Source organism: Urocitellus parryii, chromosome 8, assembly GCF_045843805.1.
Source record: "Urocitellus parryii isolate mUroPar1 chromosome 8, mUroPar1.hap1, whole genome shotgun sequence".
NCBI lineage: Eukaryota > Metazoa > Chordata > Mammalia > Rodentia > Sciuridae > Urocitellus > Urocitellus parryii.
Window position 1 is genome coordinate 29,355,654 of NC_135538.1, and position 19,564 is coordinate 29,375,217.

General features: G+C 31.5%; 1 protein-coding gene across 2 annotated transcripts in view; it reads left to right on the top strand.

The window, feature by feature from the left end:
- Positions 1 to 19,564, top strand: part of Hbs1l (HBS1 like translational GTPase) — an 88,064-nt gene that overhangs the window by 17,205 nt on the left and 51,295 nt on the right. Inside the window, exon 5 of one of the 2 annotated variants that reach the window (XM_026391858.2) lies at positions 312 to 1,837. The exons of the other annotated variant lie outside the window; for it this stretch is intronic. Coding sequence (XP_026247643.2) covers positions 312 to 1,768 — 1,457 coding nt within the window. The 3' untranslated portion in view covers positions 1,769 to 1,837. Of the gene's footprint in view, positions 1 to 311; positions 1,838 to 19,564 lie in introns of those variants that run through there. 2 annotated transcript variants of the gene reach the window in all.

Genomic DNA, 19,564 nt, shown 5'->3' on the forward strand with positions numbered 1-19,564 from the left:
TTATGGTAAAACCTCACTTTATTAAATTTATGACAATTGGAACATTGACTTGGTACTTACATTTGTAAATACCATGAATTAAGTATGAAGGTTACTTTTTAGATTATTAAAAGCAGGTAATATTCTTTATTATTTTTTTAGCATGTTCACTTAATGTTAGATAATGATCAACTATTGCTTTATTCATGTTATAATCAAAAGAAACATTTAGTAATTAAATGCCTCATTTCATATTTCCTTTTGGTTGCTGTGGCTGTCTTCTGCATATGTCAACCTATTCATCTGAAAATTAATGGCTCTTGTAAGGTAAGGAGTCTTATTTTCTTCTGAAGTTTCAACTGATAATGTTCAAAGTTCTTATTCTCAGTCACAAAATCATTTGGATTACAGTAACAAACCCTTTGATTCAGTAGCAAAACATGGATCACATAATTCTTTGGTTGTACCAAGTCACTATTTACTTCATAGGAAAAAGAAACTTGACAGACCTAAATGTGAAAAGAAGCTAGAATCATGTAAGTTAACAAAAGAGGTTTCATTAGCTGACCTAATTCATGATATGCCAAGAGATTCTTATCAATGTCAGCCAGAAGGCAGATCATCATCCTCAAATGATTTGAAAAGGCTGCTTTCAGAGAATCTAGATGCTGATTTGTTAAGACCTCATGCATCTGAATGTGTTTCCAAAGATGATTTTGCTTTCAAAGGAATACCAGACTTAAAGACCTTAATGATAGAGAGCACAACAGATAATAATTCTTTATTTATTCAAAACAGTTCATTATCTGATTTCCAAAACATTCCAGTACAAAACAGCGTGGGAAGTTTAAATAATCCTTTGCACTTAAGTAGCTCATTGGAAAATACGACTGGTGATAATCTAAATCCTAGTAAAAAGACTGAAGTTGGAAATGTTTCTTTAGTTGAACAGAGTGCCAAGAATTGCATTTTAAAAAATGACAGTTTGCAGTTTTCCCAATGTAAAAGTCCATCCCTAGCTGAACTGTTTCAGGAACACAAAGAAAACCATCCAAACCAATGCTTTACTTTATCTAATCTTTGTAACCAGTCATCTGCCAGTTTTACAGATCTAAGTTTGGGATCCTTTCCCCTGTCACAGCTAGCAAATCACTGTCAGTCTTCTTCTGGAATATCAGAATTAACAGGATCTCTGTCATCTTTGGCATTTCGTAAAGCTTCTCCCACAAGAGACCTTGAGAATTTGTCACTTTCTGATTTGATTGCAGAAACAATTGAGGTAGACAATTCTCAGATTAAGAAAAATTCTTTTGAGCTCAGTTTATCCGAAACGAGGTCTCCTGGAATAGATTCAAATATTGATCTTAGTGTCCTGATAAAAGCTCCAGATTTTGTTTCAAAGCCTATAGTTGATCAATCAATTGCTCCAACACCAGGAACTGAAGTTCTTAGTTCAAAATTAGGGAAGAATTCTAATTCTGCTAAAGATAATAAGAAAAACAATAAAGGCTCTCTGACTAGGAAACCACCTTTTTCTCTCTCTTGGACCAAGGCCCTTGCTGCTAGACCTTCAGCTTTTGCTTCAACACTGTGTCTTCGTTATCCACTGAAAAGATGCAAGCGGCGCACCCTTGACCTCTATAAGACTTTTCTTTATAGTAGACAAGTTCAAGATGTAAAGGACAAAGAAATAAGCCCTCTTGTAGCAATAACACCATTTGACTTCAAATCAGCATCTCCTGATGACATTGTAAAAGCTAATCAAAAGAAAGCATTTACTAGAGAATAGTAGCAAAAGGAAAACTTGGGTTACTGCTGTAGAACTTTTTATTTGAAATTAATTTAATGTCTTTGTAGGATCAACTTATATTATGGGATTCAAATTGTGACTTTTATTAAAATTATCTTATGTCAGTTGATAACAACTTAAGTTGATATGTATTTTTGCACTGAAATTTTTTTTTTACTCTTTCTTCTTGTAGTGATAACTGGCTTTATTTGAGTTGATAACGAGTATATGTTTACAAAATGGGTATGGAAACTTGATATTGTGAAATTGAACCTCAGATATTTTTATTTGGTGTTCAACTTTATAAGTTTTTACGATGGGATATTTTCTTCTATAAACTATTTTTGTGCTTTTTTCTTAAACAAAAATGCCACCATTTGGTATTATTACAGTGTGAAGATTATTCTTATGATATATGGCATAGAGTAGTTGAGACATAATTACATTTTAAAATATTATTGGTATCATTCCCAGTTTCATTATTTTACTGAATGTGAATATTAGAAACATTTCTATTAGAAAATCTTAAAATTCCTGACTTTTGAGAGTACTATAGATGCAGTTGAAATACATTTTCGATGATAATAAAATGAAAATCTTTTAAGGGTCCATGTAAATATTGAAGATGAATTAATGCATAAATTATTTTTATACATTTTCAAGACCATTTGTTCTAATGTATACTTTAAAATAAATACATAGAAAGTGTTTTCAAGAATGGTTGCATGTTCTTTGAATAGATGGTTTTACCAGATTTCCTAAACTTTTGCTTTGCAATAAAAAATGAAACATGGAGTTACTGACACTTGTATACACTGCAGTGAAAGTTTCAGTAATGGCAGATCAAATAAGAGCTCTTTTAGTTAGAAAAATAGTTTGCAATTCATCCCTTACCAGCAGTCGTCCTCAACTAGTAGTCAGAATCAACGGGGGAATTTTTTTTCGAAATAGATATTGTGGTTTCCCTCCAGACCTACTGAATCAATCTTTGAGGGATGGCACTTGGGAATGTATGTTTCCAAGATGATTCCCCAGGTGATTCTGAATGTCTGCTTATATTCAAGATCCACACCTTAGAGAAATAAATCAGTAGAATGGAATCACTAATGACAAAATATCTGAGCAACTTAACATGAGGAGGAATACCAAGGAGAATAGCTTATTTAGGAATCATGGTCTTTTGTATAAAATGATGAAGATATTTTTAGTGTTTCTTGAAAAACATTTCAGTAATATCTCAATGTTTTAATATTAAACCCCCACTCCCCAGTACTGGGAATTGAATATCCTTAGCATTTTTATTTTGTATTTTGAATCAGGGTCTCTAGTTGCTGAGACTTTGAGCTTGTGATCCTCCTGCCTTAACCTTCCTGATTGCAGGGATTATTGGCATGTACCACTGCATCTAGCTAAAATGTTATTTCTTTTTTCTTTTCTTTCTCTTTTTGGATACTAGGGATTTAACTCAGGGGCACTCAACCACAGAGCCACATCCCCAGCCCTATTTTATATTTTATTTAGAGACAAGGTCTCATTGAGTTGCTTAGTGCCTTGCCATTGCTGAGGTTGGCTTTGAACTCACGATCATCCTGTCTTGGCCTCCTGAGTTGTTGGGATTACAGGCATGTGTCACCGTGCCTGGCAAAATATTATTTCTTAATGAAAACAAAATAACTGTCCTTTTTCCAGTAAAGAAAGATGCTCCTCTGGCAACTATTTGACAGCGCATCTGATAACATTTTATATTCTTGTTTATTTTCAGAATGACTTTCCAGTATTTTTGGTGGGAAAAGTTAAGATGGCATTATGTTTTTATTGTTCTTCACAAAATGCTTTTTGATGTCTTGTAATGTCTTCAGGTTTTTTTTTTTTTAAAGTGATACTGACGTTTGAATCTAGAGCCTTCACACGTGGCAAGGAAGCTGTACACCAGCTACATCTTCAGCCTCAAGTTTTATTTTTAATTTCTTATTTCAGTGTACCTAATGCAGATGCTTAGGATGTCATAAAATCACAAGCTGTCTAGACAAAGTGGTGCATCACTGTAATCCCAGCTACTTGGAAGGCTGAGGCAGGAGGATCACAGGCAGGTGCTCAATGGCAAAGCACCTTGAGTTGAATTAGGTACAAAATATGTTTTAAGATCAGTTTTAAATTTGTGTTACCCTCAACTGTTGGGTTCATTTTTCCAGTCTTGAACCTTGATTAAACAATTTAGTAACTTTGAACTATTAGTGTACAACTCTAATTTAGATTTATGTATAGGAAGTCTCTAGAAGTGAATATATTCTGAAGTTGTAACTGATGATAATTCCTAATAGGTTAAATCCTCCACAAGTGCTTCACTTTGCCCGTGAATTTGAAAATATTTTTTTAACCCACACTGAAGTTGAATAGTGGTACTGTTTTACTGTCTTCATAACAAACTAACATTCAAATGGAAGTATAGTACTTTAGGTCATGGAGCAGAACCCTTTTGTTTCTAATTAATTGAACCACTGCTTATAAAATTATTTTTTTGGGGGTGGGAAAAATTCTATATTATGGAGTGATAAGGGAAGGCAAAAGAGTATTTTAAATAAGTCTTCAATCTTCCTATTTTGCTTGTCTTGGCTACTGGTCTATCAGGCATGTACCTGACAAGCATTTGCCATGTAGACCAAGGGAATGTCACAGTCTGTGAGATTCAAAGGGTAGAACTAAGAAGACTCCTTGGTAAAAAGACAGGTGGCAGCTCCATCATGGAGCTGTGACAATTACTGTTTGCTTTAAGTGCATATTTTGCATCAGCTGCTGTTCACTGACTGACTGCTATCTTGGTAGCTCAGGTATGCTGAATGTTTTAGGTTTACTTTATTTTCCAGTTCAAATACCAACTTTGAGGTATAAAACTTTTTATTTGTATTATAAAGTGCATTAATATTTTAGGAATAGAAATAATTCTAATAAAAAAATTATTCATTTTGCTCTTCATTTTTTTTTCTTTAAAAGATCTAATGTTGTTCATGAATGTTTTGTCCTTTTGCTTTCTAAAGTCTTTAGTTGACTCTTTGGTTGTAGTTCTTCTTACAATTAGTTGCCAAGAACTGGAGTTTCATTTCAATTCAGAACACTAATTTCTCTTTATTTTACCCTTTCTATCTTGCTGACATTCTTACCTATTTTCTTCCCTTTAGCTTTGAATTTTCTTTCTTAAGCTTTTTTCCTACTTTTTTCTTCTTATAGAAATATGGTATTTGCAGTGTTTTTTATATTTAAATTTTGGCATTCAGTGAAAAGGTCATGAAACTAATTGTCATACCAAGGATAAAACTAACAAGATGCTTTTCTTTGAATGTAAAAGGAAACACTTAAGATAAACACAGTTAAGAGAAAAATAATGAATTCTTATATGATTATTTAGTTTTAAACTGACCTTAAGTAAATATTGAGATTATTATATATTGAGAAAGAACTGTGTATCAGCAAGCTTTATGTTTCATGTACTCAAAAGTGTATATTTGATTATAAAATCAATTTTATGGTATCTTAGAAATTGTTTTCTATTATCTAAATAATGGAATGTATATAGACAATGTTGACTAGACAGGGAGGGATTAATATGAATTTTTACACTAGTTTTCTTCTATCTGTATACATGTATTTACTATTTAAGGCTCAATTTATGTAGAATTTTAATTGTAGATTGTAAAGGATTTGTCACATTTTAAGCATATATATACAGTTTTAGAAGAGCTACATTGAAAGAAAAGTAATGAATTGAAAGAAATTATAATCTGAGGTTTTCTTAAATCAAATGTGAAAGCATAACAATTTATATTTTAGAATTTTCTATATAAATTTGATTTCAGAATGATATTTTGATACTTTATGCAGAAGGTATTGCTTTATGTTTCTGTAAAACAAATTTTTAAAAAAATTCATTGGATTGTAAGGAATTTCTTCTAAGATATATTTATAATTTTGCTTTCCATGGGGTAAATTGTTTTGTGCGTGCGTGTGTGTGTGTGTGTGTGTGTTTGTGTATAAAATATATATGTATGTGTTCGGAAATATTGTTAATTACTCTATAGGTTATGGCAAATATTGATCATGTTATTGCAGAAGTGATAGTGGAAGGTAAAAGAAATGATAAGAGTATATTTCTGATGCTGTCATGCCTGATTTGCATTGCATGACTTAAAAGAGACCATTTTAGACCCAGGAGATATACTATTATTAACAGATTCTTATTCTGAATGGGAGGTTGAGTATTGACATGTAAACACAAATTACATTTAGCACGGTGTGGCTTATTATATTCATCAAAGCAGACATCTGTATTAGTCAGCTTTTTTGCTGCTGTGACTAAAGGACCTAACCAGAACAACTGTAAGGAGGAAAAGTTTGTTTGAGGGCTCATGGTTTCAGAGGTCTTATTCTATAGAAGGCTGCTGGTTCCATTCCTCCAGGCTGGAGGTGAGGCTGAACATCATGGCCGAGTGTGTAGGAGAGAGAGGCAGCTCACATCATCAGAGAGCAGAGAGAGAGTCTCCACTCATTACATACAAAATATATACCCCGTAGTAATGCCCCCAATGAACCAATCCTCCAGCCACACCCACCTCCCTCTAGCTACCACTCACTTAATCCCATCAGGATTAATTCACTGATTGGTTAAGGCTATAACCCGATCATTTCTCCAAACCTTGCATTGTCTCACACATGAGCTTTTGGGACACACCATGTCTAAACCATGCATCTTTGTCTTCCTCATCCAAACTGCCATTCTTCCTTTTTTTCCTATCTTTGTCATAAGTGACACTATCATCTTAGTAGTTGCCCAAACCAAAAATATAGCATTATTCTCAATTCCTCTTACTTTGCCTACTACTCAAAATCAATTACCATTCTTTTTATTTCTGTCTTAGGAAGAAGTAAATATTTGTGTGTGCACATATATATGCGTAAGTGTTGATTCTTGTTATTTGGGGTAGTCACTGTCACTGCATCTGCAGAATTAAGAAATACAACACTGCTCCCTATCTAGGAAATACAGGGATAGGTTCCTGTGAGCCTCTGATCATATTTCTGTGAATCACTCACTATATAACCTTGTTTTCTATGTGTGTCTATTTAAATACGCCTTATATATATCACTGGTTCATTAACTTGGAAATCCTGGTGTATAGCACATAATTTAGGCCTAATCTAACACATTCTTTATGCATAAGGCACATTATAGCCTTCTTGTACCTAGACACACTAGACTGCACTTAAGCACTACACTTGCAAACCATTTGAAATAGCAAAATTACCAACAACAAAAATACTCCACAAAAGTAGAAAAACATAGTAATAAATAGACCATAGAAAGTATACTTGTTTACTTTATGAGAGCTAAAACAAAAAGACATAATGTTATCTGTTTTTTCACTTGAGAACTTGCATGTTGGTGACTCAAATTCTTCATTGCTCTGCACATGTATGCAAGTGACTGCCAAAATGTTATAAATAGTAATTTTGGGGTTTCAAATACATTCTAGTGAGTAGGAAAATTCACAAATTTGGAATCTCTGAGAATGAGAATGCAGAATTGCTGAAATACCTAACTGGTTTTATAATTTTTCAGTTTATTTTCTTTTAAAATACTTACAAATAAAATGGTACAGTTCAAGTAATTTTTCTAAAAGTAGATATAATTTTCTGTTTCCCTGTCCAAATCCTTTTATTTCTGGAACCCTTTTGTTAGCTGGATCCTTTCTGTGTACGATGCCCCCCCACCCCTCTGGCCCCTGTACCCAAACCTACCCTAGCCCACCTTCCTGATGTTCCCTTTCTTCTACAGTGTTTCCCTTCTCCCTCTCCCATACCCCTGGCTCCTTTTATCATCACCCTGTGTGGAATTGTAACCCCACCCTCATACATTTACTCTGTTTCTCTTGTAACCCTGTTTAATTGTTCCTCACACCATTTATATCATCTGGTGTGTGTGTGTGTGTGTGTGTGTGTGTGTGTGTGTGTGTATTTTGCATAAATTCTTATACACAGTATTCTTCTAGGAACTTTACTTATATATATTATGCATATGTGAGTGAACATGTGCACTTTTACACAAGCAGGAAACTGTAACACATTTGTACCATTTAAAGCATTTTGCAAATCTTTCTGTACCAGCATTTATAGATCAGTCTCATTTGTTTTAAAAAGCTGTATAGAATTCTATGATATGGTTGTAACATCATTTTTATAAACAGAGTTGATGAACATTTTAAGTGTTTCCAGTTGCTATCACTAATGATACCAAAATGAACATTGTACATTTCTAGAAATTGAATTTCTAAGATTCTCACAGATGGGGTAGGTATTATTACTTTAGGTATTATGCTAAACTGATAATTGAGAAACTTTTTTTTCATTTTTTAAAATATTTCTTTACTTGACTGAGGCTCACTGCATTATCATGTATTTAAAGCTATTTGTCTTTTTTCTCAGAACTGTCGCTCTTAAATTTTGTTCATTTTTTTGTTTTTCCTGGATTATCATTTGTCAGTTTTAGGGGCATGTGTTAATTGTATTTGTAAACATAATCTCATGAACATATTTTTTTAATATTTATTTTTTAGTTGTAACTGGACACAAAATCTTTATTCTATTTATTTTATTTTTATGTGGTGCTGAGGATCGAACCCAGGGCCTCACAAGTGCTAGACGAGCAATCTATCGCTGAGCCACAATTCCAGTCCGCATGTACATATTTTTATACTAAGGAAATTAGTTTTTATAATTATTATGCATGGAAAATATTTTTATAAGACAGATTTTCAATCTTTATACATTTATATTTATCAATCTCTTTTTCTTACGGTTTTTTTTTGAGAATTCTTTTTTACCATCTTTAGGAAATGGAGAAATAAGATAAGTTGCAAAGTCGTATTTAAGAGGGAAAAAAAGTTGGACTGAAAGTTCTTTGCTATAAGTTAATTTAAAATTAAAATCATTATTTCTTATACCTTTGATGTTAATTTTTTAATATTTGTATCTTTGATCCAGTATTAAGAGCAAACCTAGAAGTCCATTTTCCTCCCACCCACATCTTTTCCTCTTTTTTTTTTTTTTTTAAATTCAGAGATGTAGACAGAGATTTATTGAGGAAAGCAGAAGCACATTGAGAGGAGAATGCAGGCTGTCTTGTGAGTGAGAAGCAGCAACCTCTTGGTGTGGGATGTAAATATTTCTTAAAGAATGATTGCTAGGGGCTGGACTAGAGGTGCAGTCAAGGCAGAGTTACACAATTTTGCACCAATTTTCTCTGTTGCACATTGTCCTCACATTAGTTTTTGCAGACAAGGATGGGTCAAGGGTGTGGGCGAAGGGTATGGGCTGGGTTGCTTAAGAGTTGCAACTGTAATGGGTACTTTCTGTATTTCAGTAATTAATGGGCATTTATCTTGCATTTCAGTGGTTTGAGATTCGGTATCTCTCCCCGCCTTTTTTTAAAATCCCCAAATTCCTAAGTCATCCCTCTCTTCCAGACTTTGATACCTTGATCTTAAGGGGTTTCGAGGGAGAGCTTTCTTCTGTGACTGTTTCAGGCTTGCCAAGGGGCAGTGATCCTGCCTAGTCAGGAATCAGAAGTCTTATCCTGACTGATCTAAAGGAGATAAGACACTGTTCTCAGTTGCCAGGATGGGTTGGAATTCTTGTCTTGCCATCCACTTAATATGGAATTGTTGTAACCAAGTCACTACCTCCAAAGATCCTGGTAAGGGCTATCAAGAGGTTTCACAGGGAAGAGATATCTCTGAAGAAGAGTCTGAAGGGGAAGAGGGAACTCCATTCAGAACCAGCAGGGTTCTTGGCATATGTGAAGGAAAAGAACTTTAGCACATGCCAGTCAGAAGTATAGATAGAGGTTTATTTAGGAAAACAAAGGCACATTCAAGATTAAATGTGGATTGTCTGGAGATTGAGAAGCAGCCAATGTTTTTCTTATTCATGAAAAGGTGGATTTGTCATCCTACTTTGCCAAGTTACTGAAAAAAAAATCAAGCTACAATTTTTATTGGGGTGTATGATGATGTCAAGACATTTTTGGAATAAAAGAATATTATCTCTATAAATGCTAAAGGCATTTATGTTTAAATGTTAAATTAAATGTTATATTATTATTTTAAAATTTCTACTATTTATCTAGCCTTGTAACATTCAAACATCTCGAGTTTGTCGTGGTGGATTACTCTTTTCATGGATTCATTTTATTCTATTTAAGATGATTTCATTTATTAATAAAATTAGTTTACAATTGTGTATGTACATCTTCTGTTGGATTTTGATGTTTCCTTTGATATTTTTATAGATTATTTAGAAAAAGTTTTCTTAATCCTTGATTTAAATAACATTAAAATTATGTATCGTAGTAGGATTCATCTTGGTGAATTGGGAGTTTTTAAAGCTTTAGTGTTCTTAGAAAACCATCCATTTCATCCAGGTTGACAAGTGTGTGAGTTTAGCATTGTACCAAACATTGTCTTTTATTCTTTTAGATTTCTTCTTTACCTGTGGTTAATTCTCTGTTCTTATTTTGTATATTGTTTTCTCTTTTCTATTTTTCCCTTCCCCTCTGCTCAACGTTTTTCCCTCTTGAATATTACCTTGCAATTTGTCTTGTCTTCCCTTCACCCCCAAAATTAGCTTTCCTAAATCAATAATTAGTTCTACTGGTTTTAATTCATTACTTGTAAGTTTATTTTTCTAAGCAGAATATTTAACTTTAAGCATCTTTAATTTTCTCCTAGAACTTAATTTTCGTGTATAAAATTTTAAAAAGAAAAATGCAGAAAATAATTTAAAATAACAGTATGCATAGCTTCAACAGAAGCAGACATTTTGCCACATACATTTCAGATCTCTATTTTAAGAAATTACTTGTAGATTGGAATTCTAATTTATCTTTTTCTTGTTCCTACTTGATGGTTGAATGTACATTATTTCAAAAATGCTCCTATTATGTTCCTAGAATCAGTATTTTCCTATGAATAGTGCATTTGCTTTGGCTTCTGTGTTCTTGTTAAGCCATTGGGTAATTATTTTCTGGGTAATCCACAATTTTTCTCTCATTTTAAAGCCAAGGGTTTGTCTGAATTTTAAAATTTCCAGGTTGTTTTGGGAGTTTTATTGTTTTTGTTATGATTACTAGTTTCATTATATTGTTAGCAGAGATGGCATCCATATTCTCCTTTTTGAAGTTTGGTGAGATTTCTGTGTCTTGTGTGTGTGCATGTGCGCATGCTTGTGTGTCCCCATTGTAATTTTAAATGCCTTTATTGGCACTTGTCAACATTACTATTCTATTTTCAGAATAAAATATTTCTGTTATTACTTTTTAAAAAAACTTGAGATAGAGTTTGGTATTATTTAAAATGTTTCCTTGATTGGCTATTGGCTGAGAGAGATGAACTAAAATATAACATCCTTGCATTTTTATTTCATCTTATTTGCTACAGATTTTACGATGTAAATTTCAATCATATATGAAATGATAACTGATCTTTCTGTGGGTTTGTTGTTTCATTCATATCAAGTCCCCCTTTTGCTAGTTTTATGCTTTTTGCCTTACATTGTTTCTTTAATATCACGATTATCACTTTTTGTCAGTTTTATTTGTTCATTTTTTCTGCTTTCATTGTTCCAAGTCACTTTGGTTTGGTTGTGTCTCCTAAACTTATATATACTTGGTGTTGTCAGAGACTTTTTGTTTTAATAATGAGTTTTTTTACCATTTATGGGATTAATATAATAGACATAATACTGCCATTTTTAAGAAAGTTGTGGTCTTCTGCATTTACATATTTTGATGTGTGACTTGTGTTTGTTTTGATCATCACATCTACTCTGGCAGTTTGGACATTTTATAGTTTATAATATAATAACATACTTGAACTTTTAATTATTTAAGAGTTTGTGTTGATGTCTCATTATGAAAAACGAAGAAACTCATATATATATATATATATATATATATTTTCCCCCTATTTTATAATTTTCATTAATATTCTAAGTTCTTAGGTAAGGTTTTCATGTTTTATAATATTTATTTAAAATGAGTCCCAATTTTAAAAATTGAGCTTATCAGAGTTAGACTTTCTCTTAACTTATTCTCCGTTAATTGCCTGAGTTTTCTAGTTATATTATTGTTAGGATGTATAATATTTTCATTTTATTCTGTACTTAAATTTTTTTTAGTTTTAAAATGTAGTTATTTTTAAATTAATTAATTTTTCTCAATTAGACCTCTGTTTGTTTGACATGGTTCAATCCTCACCTTTTTCTCCCTTAAAATGTACATATGTAAGATATTTTCTAAGTTAGTAAGTATTTGAAAGTGATTTTGTGGCCTATATTTGTAAGACATATTGACGAATAATAGAGTTCCCTCTGTTACCTGCAGGACACTACAGTTGTTGCTCCACTGTTTTCTAATATTGTCTCCTATGAACTAGCCCAATTCTGCCCAGGGTATGGCAGTATGGCAGTTTCTCTGCCTCTGTTGTTCTGAGCTCTCCTTAGGCTTATTTAATTTTCTAGTCTTTCTTCTCTTGTTTGTATTCTTTTCTTTCATCCTTTGTGTCTTTCTTTTAAGCTTCTCTCTCAGAGATAGTTTCCTTGCTGTAGTTGATATAATAGAATTTAAAAACAAAATTTTCTCATTGACATATAGTATATTCTTTATCTGCTTTTATTTTCCTTTCATTATTTGTCCTTAGAATATCTTTTTATGCTTCTATGTCCTGTCCAGTTTCCCTATTTCTCAGTTTGAAAGGGAAGGAATTCTTTTTTGACATCATTGTGTGAAGAAGAATAATGTAGGGAAGAGTATAGTGATTGAGCTTAGTCTAACTTGCTGCACACTCTGTCCTTGGGTCCTGTTTCAGCAATTTTATCAACATTCCATTTTCTCTCTTTGAAGCAAAACTGAACCTCTAAAAGTCTAACAGTGAAATTTTCTTCTTTTTTTTTTTTTTTTTAAAGTTTCCTTTTGTTTGGTGTAGATGACTTTCAAGATATTTCTTCAGCCTTTACACATTTTCAGATCTTCATTTTTTCATGATGGCTCTTTTGTTGAGTCCTGAGAGGAATGCCTCCAACTGTGGAGAACTGTGCCATCTGGACAAAATCTGCAGTCATATGTAACCCTGCCTCTCAGGGTATCAAATGTATCAAATATTTGTCTGGTGTATGCTCTTCATAATTTGTGCTTTGGTATTAGGACTTTTCTACTTTTATTTTGGAAGAAAAATAGGATAGAAATAACTTTGCTATGATTTTTTTTAATCTGGATTTTTCTCCCCAACAGTATTTTCCAACTGACACTAGAGGCTTGTGAATAATTTTTTTCTATGCATGTGATTTGGCGACACTTGTTCCAAAGGTTTAGAAACTTAGGTGTAATGATGCCATGATCCATATCAATCTTGTACCATTAAACAATCTAGAAGGACATTTAGTTCTCAATAAGAGAATTTTAAAATATTTTTGTCTTTTAAGAATTTTGGAATATTAATTTTTTAGTAGTTAAAAGGTTAGCCTTTTGTAGTAATAACTTAGAACTATATGATTATTAATGTATCTTCTTAATTCAGGCAACATTTTATTTCATTTTGTTAACATTGATTAAAGTCACCAGTAGCAAATACATAAGAATGAATTGCTAAAAGAACATGTATTTGAGGAGTAAAATCATGGGATAACCTTTTAGCCTTTTTTTTTTCCTGATATTTTTTTCTTGTCACCTTAAACCTACCAAGGGAGGAGAAAACATTCCTCAAACTATAAAATGGAGTAACACATATTCTTAATTATTTTTCCATAGAAAAATCAGGAAATGAAAATACATATAGCATTATTATTGTAAAGAAAAATCATTGAAAATTAAAATTTTATAATTAGACATTCTAACTGGAAAATCAATAGGATAGTTATAGTGTTATTGTGTGAAGTGAGATTTCTCTCTTATGATTGCTCATTCTTTTTTTAATATTTATTTTTTAGTTGTAGTTTGATACAATATCTTTAATTAATTTGTTTATTTTTATGTGGTGCTGAGGGTCAGACCCAGGGCCTCGCCCGTGGTAGGTGAGCTCTCTACCACGGAGCCACAATCCCAGCCCCTGATTGCTCATTCTTAACTGTGGGTTTATTTTGATTCTTTTAGAAAGTAGTTGATGTTAAGAACAAGGAACAGGGAGGAAAAAATGGTTCTATAAATGTAAAAATAATTGTGTAATTTAAATTTAATATTTTTATAGTTCTCAAAATTTTTATTGCCTCAGAAAAAACATTTATATGAGTTAGATTATTAAGAGAATTGGTTTTTAGAAATGATGCCAGCTTTGCAGAAGTACATGTGTATGTGCTTTATAATAGAGCTATTTTTGATAAAGTTTACTTTAATAAAACTGTTGGAAATATATTATGCATTATTTTCCTTTACCTTTGAATTTCATCTAGTTTTCTGTTAAAGTATAAATTTTATTTAGAAAATAAAGTGTAATTTTATATAATGAGGATATAGTTATTTTCTAGTAGTGTTTTTTTTGTAGTGTTAGTCTGTTAAACAAATGTTTTACAGTGTATTTGTATACTGAGATTTGAATATATGTACAGTATTATTTATAACTGTATTCAGGTCTTGATTATCATATTTTTGAGTCTTAATGGCAGACTATTCCCTAGAGAAGAGCCAAGAAATTTTAAAAAAGCCAAATGTATCATGAGATTTTTATGCTATGACTAATTTGAAAAGTCTATATTATGAATAAAAATTATTAATATGAGAGTCTATATAATTCTAAATCAATATGAACTTTGGAATAATGGACTTGAAATGTTTCATTTTACTTTAATTCTTTAGGTTGTTAAAACAGGCATATTTGACTGTAACTCCCCTTTAAATATATTTTCTCTGAAAATCATTTTAACTAATTCATCTCAGAGTATTTTTATTCAAACAATTAGAGGAATTTTATACTCTTCTGTACCCATAAGTTTAGAATTAATTGGCCTTCTGCTTAAAATTATGTGGGTTTTTTTTTTTTTTTAAAGGAAGTGGTTAATTTCAGTGAAAAAACTTAAGTAGTTCAGAATGTTCTCAGATATGTTCTAAGATTCTCTTTGTATATATACACCTACACTGGAAAAATTGAAACACTAATTGCCTAATTTAAAAATAATTTGCTTTAGACTCTTAAAACAGCTTTTTATCAATATCTAGTATGAAATATGAATCATGAATCTTACATAGTTTTCTTTTAATTCTTATTTTTTTGCTTTTTAAAATTTTGCACATTTTAATTAGATTATATATATTTACATACTTATTCCATTCTAAGACAACTGTAACTATTTCTAATAAAAATTTTTATTTTTTTGCTTCCTGTATGCTGAGTATCAATGAATGGTTTAGCAGTTGATAGAATGGAAAGAGAGAGGATAGATCAGATTCAGTTTAGCCAGCATTTGTTGCATGCTTCTTTATTTTAATCAAAAGTACTAGCTATTGGGGACATAAAATTTTTATTTCCAGCTTTTTCCAAGGAAAAAGGGCTAGATTTCTGATTTAATGGAAATACCAAATATAGTGCTGTGAACATGTTATTTACTTGTTTAAAAATTTCATTTATATGTAAAGTTTTCTGTTCTGGGAGTTACTGCCTTTCAAGGGAAGGTAGAGATGTGAATTAATATATTAAAGAGCAATCATGTGTCACATTTTGTATATGTTTTATTTGTTCATTACAAGAACCTGTGAGGTTGGTGGAGAAAGTTGAGGCCTTATTTCAGTTGGTTATTTAGAGCCAAAGTTTAATTTGAACACAGTTCTTTGGATCTCCAATCCCTTTTCATTGTTACATATTATTTTCTTGCCACAAATTTTTTTTTTTTAATTATTGGTCGTTCAAAACATTACATAGTTCTTAATACATCATATTACACGGTTTGATTCAAGTGGGTTATGAACTCCCACTTTTACCCCGTATACAGGTTGCTGAATCACATCAGTTACCCTTCCATTGATTGACATATTGCCACAAATTTTTAAAAATATATTTTTCTTAGTTGTTGATGGGCCTTTATTTTATTTATTTATATGTGGTGCTGAGAATTGAACTCAGTGCCTCACACATGCTAAGCAAGCACTCTACCACTGAGTTACAACTCAGTCTCCACAAAATTTTATTCTGTAACAATGTAATCTGGTTTTAATGATAAGTATCCTAAGGATAAAATTGAATTCCTTGTCAGAGGAACTAGCTTTTCATCATTAAGCTATATTTTATCTTTTTAGATTCTTTTTGCTTGTATTATATCAGTTTCTAAGTTCTCACAAATTAACAAATTAATCCTAAAAAATGAAGCTGTTTTCTTATTAAATTTGAAATAACTTTATAGTCTTTGATTCCTTATGTAAAGCAGCAATTCTGTTTGATTTAAAGTAGTATAAAATTTAGTTTTTTAATAGCTGCTAGCTTGGTGTTATTTGTTAAGCACAAACTTATAAATTAGATTGTTAAGAAAAACTAAGGGTTGAGGATGTAATTAAGTGTTAAGAGTGTTTGCCTGGCATGCTCAGGGCCTGGCATGCTTCAGTCCCCTCAACCACCAGATAAAAAAGTAAAACTAGAAAATTTAAATGGACCAATACTTATTTTTTAAAAACCCCAATTCCATTATTGAGAATTTAGAATTGTTTAGCAAAACTAGGAAATTCAAATGAATCAATATATATTTTTAAAAAAACCCAATCCAATTATCGAGAATTTAGAACTATTTAGCATTTTGATATATCTAAATTATACTAGGTAATATTAATGGGTACTAACTATATACTAAATATTGTACTGAACTCTTTATCTGCTCATCTCAGTAATATTCATAATAGTTATGCAGTGTAGAGATTACTTTTATCTTAGTTTTACACATATACAATCTAAAGCTTAAAAATGGCTAGTCAAACTAGTAAGTGGCATAACTGACATTCAGAGCAACATTAATACCAAAGTCTTCATTTTTGTATTTTGTGTAAGTTTATATATAGAGAGTGTATTAATACCTCTACTTTATATATCTATATATCTATATCTATATCTATCTATCTATCTATCTATCTATCTATCTATAATCAGCAAATTAGATTTCTTAGTATTCTATTTTTCAGGTTTCTGGTTATTTATTTAACCAAATACCTATCAGGGGTTGGTTTTAAAATTTATTATTATACAAATGAATTAATAAACATTTTTGTACATTTGTGCATTCTTAATTATATCACAAAAGATACAGATCTGGATAAAAGGTAAGGATATTTTTTAGGATATATTCTGAGGTTCTCCTTCAAGAGGTTTGTACTAATTCACTTGTCACATTTAATTATTAATCATAATAGCATTGATGATATTATTTTATAAAGACTAATTATACTACATGGAAGGATTTCATATTCATACTGAGGTTTTTACTTGTTAACTAGTGAACCAGAGTCAAAGATAAATTATGCAGTTTTTTTTGGGCCTGCTGTGATGCCATTACTTATGTGTCCCTCAAAATTGTGTCCATGATGCATTTAGCTTAGTGTTATGGGTTAAATAACATTGTTAAAAGTACTAATAACCTATGGGAAAATAGTATGTATGTTGTGTTTATATCCCACCCTTCTGCCCTATCTAGAATTTATCTGTTTCTCCCTTGTTCCTCCTCCCTACCCCACTATGAGTCAGCCTCTGTATGTCAGACAGAACATTTCTGTGTTTGGTTTTTTGGGATTGGCTGACTTCATTTAGCATGATATTCTCCAACTACATCCATTTACCTGCAAATGCCATGATTTTATTCTCTTTTATTTGCTGAATAATATTCCATTGTGTGTATATGCCACATTTTTTTTAATCCATCTATTGAAAGGCATCTATGTTAATTTCACAGTAGCTATTGTGACTTGTGCTACTGTAAACATTGATGTGGCTGTGACCCTGTAGCATGCTGTTTTTTAAGTCCTTTGGGTATAGACTGAGGAGAGAGATAGCATGGTCAAATGGTGGTTTCATTCCCAGTTTTCCAAGGAATCTCCATACTGCTTTCCATATTGGCTGTACCAATTTGCAGTCCCATCAGCAATGTACCTTTTCCCCCATATCCTCTCTAACACTTAATGTTGTTTGTCTTCATAATAGCTGCCATTCTGACTGGAGTGAGATGAACTCTTAAGAGTAGTTTTGATTTGCATTTCTCTAATTGCTAGCAATGATGAGCATTTTTTCATGTATTTGTTGATAGATTGCATATCATCTTCTGACGGGTGTCTATTCAGATCCTTGGCCCATTTATTGATTGGGTTATTTTTTTTTTTTTTTTTTTTTTTTTGGTGTTTAGCTTTTCGAGTTCTTTATATATCCTAGAGATTAGTGCTCTATCTGATGTGTGAAGGGTAAAAATTTGCTCCCAAGAAGTAGGGTCTGTATTCACCTCAAAGATTGTTTCTTTTGTTGAGAAGATACTTTTTAGTTTGAATCCATCCCTTTTATTGATTATTCCATAGCTTTTGAAGTAGTAAGAAGTCTTATTGCTATAAAATGGTCACAATATGGTAATTCTATTATTAGATTATAATTTTATGTCAAGGCTTTAATCCAATGTAATATAGAATATGAAATCTATTTATAATTTTTAAAAAATTGTTGGTTCAGTGATATTTACATTAAATTGAAATCTAGTCACAAGAAATTTTTTGGATTTTTTCCCTTCTTTGTGATAGGAGATGGATGCTGCATGATGGATTTTATGAGGAATTTATAAAGTTATATTATGAAGTGAATAATTCATATCTAACAAATCACAGTTGGTGCAGATGTAGTATTGCAGGAAGTGGTTTATTCTCTAGCTTTGTTGGTGTAATTTCTCAATATGTGTGGTAACTAGAATTTTAATGTTTTTTTAGATTTGGTGAGATGATTTCTTATTTGAGGTAGGTTTTCTAATGAAAATTTTAATACTGATTTCTTTGAAGTTTGAAAATTTATTTTTTTTGTCGCTATATGTACTAGTATATTGAAATCCATTTATAGGAAAAATGATTGTTGGCAAATCTATTACCTGGAAAACCCCTGTTTTTAATTTTTTTTTTTATTTTTTAGTGTTTTTTAAACTTGAGGTTTTTTGATCTCAATGACTTTAAATGGTGAATTAGTCTCTTTAAAGGAGTTTATTGTGAATTAATCTGAATGTTTCTAAACCATATAAATATAGTAAAAAATTTTCTTCTTTTGAAAACTTTCAAGTCACTCTTCTGCAATGTCAAGGTAACATCTATTGTATAGGGAATTGCATCCAATGGCACTCTTATCAATGAACAATACCCCATTCCTTTTTATTTTTTGTTTTGAGTCCAGAGTTACTGAGGCTGGCCTTGAATTTGTAATCCTCTTGCCTCATCCTCCTAAGTCACTGCTTACCTCAGAGTGATATATTCTTGTCAAAAAAGAGAAAAAAATTCATCATAATTTTGTTACCCTAAGAAAACAGTGAGAGTTTAAAAAAATTTTTTAGTTTTGTTTATTCTTAGGCCATATTTTCTTTCAGGTTTTTATTCCTATTCATTTTTATTCTTTATGTTACAGTGTACTTACATTTTAGATCCTGTACTTTCAATCTTTTAATTATAGATAATATGTGTGTGTGTGTGTAGTGTGTGTGTGTTCTGTGTGTAGGGATGTATATATGCATATATTTGTGGGTATTGTCTGTGTACACACATTTTAAAAT